At 40.8% G+C, this 9,081-nt stretch overlaps 1 protein-coding gene across 1 annotated transcript in view; it reads right to left on the bottom strand.

The window, feature by feature from the left end:
• Nucleotides 1-9,081, bottom strand: part of SLX4IP (SLX4 interacting protein) — a 195,323-nt gene that overhangs the window by 32,793 nt on the left and 153,449 nt on the right. Inside the window, 1 exon segment of the mRNA XM_007101501.3 lies at nucleotides 2,118-2,195. Within this exon segment, the coding sequence (XP_007101563.1) occupies nucleotides 2,118-2,195 (78 nt within the window).

Here is a 9,081-nt window from a genome sequence, read left to right as displayed (position 1 = left end):
ATTCTGACTGGTGTGAGGTGATACCTTATTGTAGTTTTGATTTGCATTTCTCTAATAATTAGTGATGTTGAGCATCTTTTCATGTGCCTCTTGGCCATCTGTATGTCTTCTTCGGTGAAATGTCTATTTAGGTCTTCCGCCCATTTTTTAATTGGATTGTTTGTTTTTTTGATATTGAGCTCCATGAGCTGTTTGCATATTTTTGGAGATTAATCCATTGTCTGTTGTTTTGTTTGCAAATATTTTCTCCCATTCTGAGGGCTGTCTTTTCATCTTGTTTATGGTTTCCTTTGCTGTGTGAAAGCTTTTAAGTTTCATTAGGTGCCATTTGTTTATTTTGTTTTTATTTTCATTACTCTAAGAGGTGGGTCAAAAAAGATCTTGCTGTGGTTTATGTCAAAGAGTGTTTTTCCTATGTTCTCCCCTAAGAGTTTTATAGTGTCTGGTCTTACATTTAGGTCTTTGATCCACTTGGAGTTTATTTTTGTGTACGGTGTTAGGCAGTGTCCTAATTTCATTCTTTTACATGTACCTGTCCAGTTTTCCCAGCACCACTTATTGAAGAGGCTGTCTTTTCTCCATTGTATATTCTTGCTTCCTTTGTTGTAAATTAGGTGACCATAGGTGCGTGGGTGCGTGGGTTTATCTCTGGGCATTCTATACTGTACCATTGATCTATATTTCTATTTTTGTGCCAGTACCATACTGTCTTGATTACTGTACCTTTGTAGTATAGTTTGAGGTGAAAAGGGAACCCTCCTGCACTGTTGGTGGAAATGTAAACTGATACAACCACTATGGAGAACAGTATGGAGGTTCCTTAAAAAACTAAAAATAGAACTATCATATGACCCAGGAATCCCACTACTGGGCATATACCCTGAGAAAACCATAATTCAAAAAGAGACATGTACCACAGTGTTCATTGCAGCACTATTTACAATAGCCAGGACATGGAAGCAACCTCAATGTCCATCGACAGATGAATGGATAAAGAGGATGTGGCACATATATATAATGGAATATTACCATTAAAAAGAAATGAAATTGAGTTATTTGTAGTGAGGTGGATGGACCTAGGTCTGTCATACGGAGTGAAGTTAAGTCAGAAAGAGAAAAACAAATACCGTATGCTAACGCATATATATGGAATCTAAAAAAAAAAAAATGGCACTGATGAACCTAGTGGCAGGGCAGGAATAAAGACGCAGACATAGAGAATGGACTTGAGGACATGGAGGGGGGCGGGCGGAGGGGGAAGCTGGGGCAAAGTGAGAGTAACATCGACATATATACACTACCAAATGTAAAATAGTCAGCTAGTGGGAAGCAGCAGCATAGCACAGGGAGATCAGCTCGGTGCTTTGCGATGATCTAGGGGGGTGGGATAGGGAGGGTGGGCGGGAGGCTCAAGAGCGAGGGAATATGGGGATATATGTATGCACGTGGCTGATTCACTTTGTTGTACAACAGAAACTAACACAGTATTGTGAAGCAATTATACTCCAATAAAGATGCATTAAAAAAAAAGTGCAGGTAACTACAGATTCCAAGAGCAAACCTCTGCACAGTTACTTTTTAAAGTCCCTGTTTCATATCTTATGTACTAAAATCATCCAAGGAAGCTGAGCTAGATTTTCTTTCCGGTCGTTAGCATCTGACTCTGTTGTTGTTGGCTGGACACGTCTGAAATCATTTCCTCAGTGGACGTCTTGACTTGGGGAAACAGGGGCCAGGGCAGGGGGAAAGCAGGCCTCATCACACACCTAGGAAAGCATTTTCTTGTGCACGTGCTTGCTCTGTACTCCTGGGCCTTGGTGTGCACGGACAATGGTGAAGTGAGTCACAGTTTAACTGCCTGTCCAGTCACTCTGGAAGCTCAAGGAAAGTGCTGATATGCAGCAGGAAAGGAAAGTGGAGCGTGGCACCACTCACTGCGCTCAGGCAGGCAGTAAACAGTGCAAAATGAAACACAAATAATCACAAGTGCTTGCAAATACTAAGTTTCATGAAGGCTATGAGGCAACTAAGAATCTTCATTCCTTAGTTTTCACCCCTTCTCTAAGGACATGTTAATTGTGCAGAATGCCTGATGACCCAAGAAATTGGCTTCTCACCTGCATTCTGTGAGCCCCCGAGGCAGCGGAGACGTATCCCTCTCTTGAGGAAATAGGCTGTGATTTGAAAGCCATAACCTGTAAAGTGAATATCATATGATATCACTCATATGTGGAACCTAATTTTAAAAATGATACAAATGAATGTATTTACAAAACAAAAACAGACTCACAGATTTCTAAAACAAACCCATGGTTACCAAAGGGGAAATGTGGAGGGGGAGGGATAAAGTAGGAGCTTGGGATTAACATACACACACTACTATACATAAAATAGATAACCAACAAGGACCTGCTGTACAGCACAGGTAACTCTACTCAATACTCTTTAATGACCTATATGGGGAAAGAATCTGAAAAAGAATGGATATGTGTATATGTGTAACTGAATCACTTTGCTGTACACCTGAAACTAACACAACTTTGTAAATCAAGTATACCCCAATAAAAATTAAAAAACAAAAACAAACCTGTAAAGTGAAAGAAGACAGCATTAGATAATAAGCTTGTTTGTGACTGAATCCCACAGGCCCAGCCCAGTGCCTGCCATCCAGTAAGCACTCAATAATTACCTAGTGAGCAAAAGATGAAGAGAATCCGTAGAGGGCCTCCCTTAGAGGAAGGGGTGAACAGTGTACACTTAGCTCTTCCAGGAGGCCAGGCCATGGCGCCTGGAATAGCCTCCAGTCCCTGAAGCAGCTCAGTTACTTTATCTGTAAATTGGAATAAATGAGGTCTGACCAAACAGGCCTAACAACCAGTCCCTCCAGGTTGGAGGATTAATTCAGGCTGAGCTGGTGCACCAATCCTGGCCACCTTCTGATGCTCATTACTTATCAGCTCACAGAAAGAAGAGTTTAATACCTATTTGAAGATGGGTGTATTTCGCCTGTAAATAAGTTATTCTAATTCAAGTACAGTAAAGCCTTTATAGAGGATGAGATGAAAAGAAATATGATATGAACCTCTTCCCCAACCCAAGAAAAGAGAAGAGGCAGAAAGAAAACTCTCCAATCCACCAGAATGGCCAAACTGAAAAAGGCCAAGATCACGAAGTGTTGGCAATAACGTGGGCAAATGGGAATTCTCATGCACTGCTGGTGGAAGTATGAAACGGTACAGCTTCTTTCAGCATCTAAAGCTGAACTTAAGCATAAACACACAGAACATTAATAGCACTTTTCACAATAGTCCCAAACTGGAACCAATGCAAATACCCATCAAAAGTAGAATTTTTAATAGAAAAAAAGGGAGAGGGGCTTCCCTGGTGGCGCAGTGGTTGCGCGTCCGCCTGCCGATGCAGGGGAAACGGGTTCGCGCCCCGGTCTGGGAGGATCCCACATTCCGCGGAGCGGCTGGGCCCGTGAGCCATAGCCAGTGAGCCTGCGCGTCCGGAGCCTGTGCTCCGCAACGGGAGAGGCCACAACAGAGGGAGGCCCGCGTACCGCAAAAAAAAAAAATAAATGAATAAAAAATAAAAAATTAAAAATTAAAAAAAAAAAGGGAGGAGGTAATAGTCACAAGTGCAATCCTACTCTGCCCCTATAAGTGAATAAGCTACAACTAGAGGCAGTATCAGAACTGAATCTCAGAAACATGATGTTAAGTGAAAGAAGCCTGGTCCAAAGGAATGCATTCCATCTGTGTTGATGGAGACATTACCATTCACCTTACAGGGTGGCAATGGAATTTCAGGTGGCTCACAGGAAGTACCAGCATAGTTCCTTCCTTCCTTCCAGCCCCCCTCCATGTATAAACTACTCTCTTGATGACTCTCCTGAAACAATCAAGTAAAAACGTCCGGTTAACACAGTCCAGTACTTGGTGGAAGAATCAGAAGTGAAAGGCCCACCAAAGATTGGTGAGGGTTCCCAGGTTCTAAAACAACCTCAGAAAATTGCTAACTCTTAAAGATAGTATTTTAGTCATGAAATTGGAAGGTCCAGGAGTTAAAAGAGGTGGTCTCCAGGCCCACTGGATTCTCCAAAGACTATCATTATGATTGTTTTGAAATAACTTGTACATAAAGAATACAATTAAAGTTTCCAGTTTTACATTCAAGTATCCTTCTGTCACCCTCGTAGAAAGATCCAGAACATCAGTGACCACAGACTTGATGTTCTGTCTACACAAGCTACGGCTCTGACAGCACAACTGCTTCAGTCACGGGGATTTTGAAATAACAGTGACATCTATGATGGGATAATCTCCAGATTTACTGAGATGAAATATATTTTTTCCTAACATACTTGAAGTAGATTGCACTTTGGTCATGTGGTTTTCTTCTGCTTAAAGTGTCAAACAAAATATGCACACCACTGGCATTATTCTGAGTGCTTTAAAACAAATACTTCAGCCCTTAGGTCACCGAGAGAGTGGAAGTGACATCACATCTGTTTATTTGTCCTACTGCTAGGGGAGAGGGATGGTAAGAGAAGAGTCCTTAACAATTCGGGATTTACAAACACACAAAGAAAGGTGATTTTCAAAGTAATGATTTATCATGTGAGTCTTCCAAAGGACTGACCACAACAACAAAAATGCAATATCGAAGTCATTCTTCCTTTGCTGGTGGATCACACTTAATGCTTATAGTTCCAGGTGATCAAGAGTCAGATGGCATGCTCAAATTTTCAAAACTCTTTTCCCTGTACAAAATCTCCAGCGATAAAGTGTTATTAGTAGGAAGGCGCTAAATCTGAAGTCGACTAGGAAAGCTCGAGCTCGAGCTCAGGAAGCCTGGTATCTGGAGATACCAGTTGAGTAATAACGAAATCCTGCTTGGTCAGCTGTCTCAGTAGAACACCGTCCCCTATAGAAAAATAAAGCAGTATAAGTCAAATTCTGACTGTTTTACTACTGACATTACTAGGAGAAATGAGTTTATTGAAATCCTTCCTCTTCTGTCCCCCACCCTCCCGGACAGGATTATGTTAAAGGCAATCATTCCTCAGCTGGTGTCTTGTTATGGTTTTAGTGGAAGACCCTGTCGAATGGCACCTATAAGAGAAATGGTAAGTTTACCATGTAAAAGAGATTTGCACCTGCTTAGTTCAAATTCTACTGGCTGTAGGAAACCTTATTGTTTAAAGAGAAACTTGAAGAGAGAGAAAACACAAGAAGTATTTGGCAAACTAATTTTGATATGTAAATGAAGAAACTCACTGCTGTTGAAATATACTGAACTGAAATGCTTAGGGAGTTGTACTTCATTTATCCATAGATAATAGGCAGTGATAAAGACTACATTATTTTTGCTCTTTAATGAAACTGGCTTCACAGACTTGAGCAGGCTACTGAGATTCTGTATGATCCAGGGTTAATGTAAAGCTCCACTACTCTCGAAAGCTAAATAGCAGCTTGGCAAAGAATCCAGGAGGCCCTCTGCTTCCCCTTCTTGGGTACCAGCTTTAAATACCCGGAACCAGGGTCAGGGCCAGCCGGGGAAGAAGCAAAATGGAAATCGTAAAGTGATATTCATCTGAAAACTACATGGCAATGGTATTCCAAGATCCAGAGGCACTTATAAATCACACTTAAGGATGCCTGTTTTCTTTGAGCTACTGTGGGCCTCCTTAATTTGAAAAAACTGTCTGTAGCCACAGAAAGAGACTGGGGTTAGAGAGAGGACTGCTTTGTAGTGGAAGCACCTTTCCACCAGGAGTCTTCAGGTATGTCTACTTCTAGAAATAATTTATATTTCTGCGTTGCTTAATGTCATGAGACGTCCAGTGCCAGCAGGAGGCCATCGTCTCCCATGGCCCCCAAGCAGCCCCAAAAGTCTCCCATACCTTTCTACAGATAACCTTGCTACCCCCAATGAAGCCCCAGATGATGACTTGTTACCACATGTACTTCCTTCTGTTCTTCACCAAAGAACATTAAGTATCCAAGAAAAAAAGGAGGCAGGGGTCAGTAATATTTGTGAGAGAAAGAAAGGGTGGTCCATGTTTTAAGGACAGAGTTCGGCTACTATTTCATTTCCCATTCTGTCTAAAGTAAACTGTTCCAAATGGCTTTATTAGAAATTCAGAGATTTCATGAATAGAAAGGGAAAAACAAACAAACAAAAATCAAGTATGAGTTGAACAAATTCCATCCTGGTTTAGCAAGGCAACAGATTAGTTTTAAGTAGTACTGTGCTCCAGTGAGTAATACTTTTGAAGGGAGTGGTCGTTTATTTGGGTTGTTACATTTCATAGTCCCAAGACACTAAGAGCAAATATCTAACATGGAGTTTTTACTGTAAAACTATCCAGCTTCTCTTGTTTTCCAGGGGATTCCTGGCCAACATGACTTGAGCTTCCCCAAGACTGCCAAGGGGAAGCTGTGGTCCAGTGCATCATGGTGGGAAGCCCTCTCCCACGGCGACTAGGAGACCAATTCATGGGGAGCCTGGGAAACTGCCTTGGGTCAGCCTGATGAGCCCCTGGAGAGCCGGGCAGGTAAGCACCCTTCACAGCGGGCTCTGCCCACCACTTCATGGCTCCCCCCCAGCAAAGCCTTCTCCCAAACCACAGGGCAGCCTCAGCAAGACATACTGTGTCCCACAACACTTCTCTCCCAGAGGTGACTGCTTCCTTAGTATCATCACGCACAAGCATGAAAAATTTCAAACGCCCAGAAAAGAGGAAAAACAGTGCCATGAACACCCAAAAGCCCACCGTCTATACTCAGTAATGGTTAATATTGTATCATATTTCATACACCCACTTCCTATACCATTTCAGAGTAGACATCATGACGTTTTACTCCTAAATATGCAAGCACAGACTCCCAGACAATGACATTCTCCTATATCACAAAATACTATGATCATAACTGACGTGACATTATTGCTCAAATAGACAGTCCATGTTCAAATTCTCAAAATGCCCCCAAAATGTATATCACTGACTTTCCTCCTGAACTAGAATCCAACCAAAGGTCATGCATTGCATCTGGTTATGTCTCTTACACCTAGAATAATAAAATAATCTCTCCCTTTTTTCCACAACTCTGACCTTTTAAAGAGATCAGGTTAGTTTTTCTGGAGAATGACCCCCATTCAGGATTTGAACTTTAAAGAAAAAATCTCAGTTGCCTAAATATAAATTTTCAACCTGCATGCTATTTTAGAATGCCAGTCATTTATTAATTTTGATGGCTTCTTTAGCTGCTGCAGGAAATTGCAGGTTCAAACTAAAGCTATAATTACAATTCGAAGTCTGAAACACACACGACTTGAAGATTCAGTCCTAAAGTTGATTTTGAAGAAACCAAATCTTAAATTTATAGATACTTCAATTTTCAGCAAAGGTAAGCTTACCTAAGCAGGTGTGATAGTGGTCTCATACTGGTCTACATTTGTTTTAAGAAAGGGGACTTGGTGGCAATCAGATGACTATGGGCTGAACTAGAAGGAGCTCCATACTGTGCACCAGTTCAGACTTGTGACTCTTTCCAGTCTGAGGTAATGAGTCAGTGCTCATTCACTAGCTGAAGACTTGGGTGAGATTTAATTAGACAGTAGGAAGGAAGGGTCTGTCTGATACCTATCAAGTATTGACAATGTCTTGGTGCTAGACTAGGCCAGGAACACATAATATATTTAAAAGATGGGTAATATGTATGTTTTAAAGCTATTTAGTTCAGGAGAAATGAAGTTATAACTCATGACTTCTGAAACTGTGCTTATTCAGAAAGTCATACCAGTCCTTACCAGACAGTCAAGGGTAGAGAAATCATAAGCTTGATGCCATCTCTTGAAACATAAAGGAAAAACTAAGTATGAGACACCGTCTTTGAAAAGTCTTTATGGAGCCCTTTGAAACATTTTGTAGGCCTAAGTGCGACCTTCACCATTGCTGATGTCGGTGGGGTTGTAGAAAGAAACTGTTCTGTGGGAACCAAAAAACAAGTGTCCTGTCCTAAGTTTAAGAAGACACACACAGGATCCTAGTCTAAGACCACAACTGGGAAACAATTTGGGTGGGTAAGTGGAATATTTGATCCTGGGCTAAAAGTTTCACTTATTACCCAAGACATTTAGAGACTCCAAAAAAGTTCCCTTGAGATAACATTTCATGTCTTTAAATAAGGACAGAACTGGACTCTGAGTCACAATAAAGCTATGTCTATTTGATGCCAAAACAAATGGGCAAACTGGTTAGTTCCATTAAAAAAAAAAAAAAAACAAAAAAAAAAACCTGTGAACAAAATAATTACTTGAGGCCAAATTTACTTAGAAAAAAACAAAATTTCTACCTGTAACCTCACTGACTTTGTATGTAATACCACGGGCCACATGTGCTATTAATTTTATTATCTACAGGATCTATCAGATTGTTAACACTGAATGAGAAAGCTTCTCAGGGCAGACAAAAATTAGAATAAAACATACTGAGAAACTATCACTTTAGATTTCTTTCGCATACCTCTTTCCCACTATTTTGTTTATAAAAATATGCCCTTAACGTTAAATATGAAAACCGTGATTAGATAACATTCAAGCACAGATGAAATGATATTCAGAACGATGGTCCCCACGGTAATGATGGGAATGATGTGATACTGAGTACTTATAAAACTCAAAGTTACCTATAAAATCCTTCACTCACATTTATATAACTATGCATAAAGGCAACACAGAGTTTTAACAAACCTTCTAAATGAGGTAGCTAGTTGTTTGAACTGCTGATTGTTGAAGCAGGTCCCTCTGCAATAGCTGTCAAACTTCCTGTGCCCAAGACGAGGATGCCAGATGAAGCATGACCTCTGTGGGCTCCTTGTCTTGCACAGGGCCCACTGCAGCTTCGATGACCATGTACATTGAGAAAAAGAGTTCTTGAACCATGGGATTTATTCCAACAGGATCGCAGACTCACAGGACAAGAAAGATCTTTGAGAAGTCACCTACTCTACTTTCTGCTTATTAGGACCATATTTATTTATTTAACATCTTTATCGGAGTATAATTGCTTTA

This window comes from Physeter macrocephalus, chromosome 14 (assembly GCF_002837175.3).
Source record: "Physeter macrocephalus isolate SW-GA chromosome 14, ASM283717v5, whole genome shotgun sequence".
In the NCBI taxonomy this organism is placed as follows: Eukaryota; Metazoa; Chordata; class Mammalia; order Artiodactyla; family Physeteridae; genus Physeter; species Physeter macrocephalus.
Note: the sequence above shows the minus strand (reverse complement) of the source record. Positions and strands in the feature narration are given on the sequence as shown.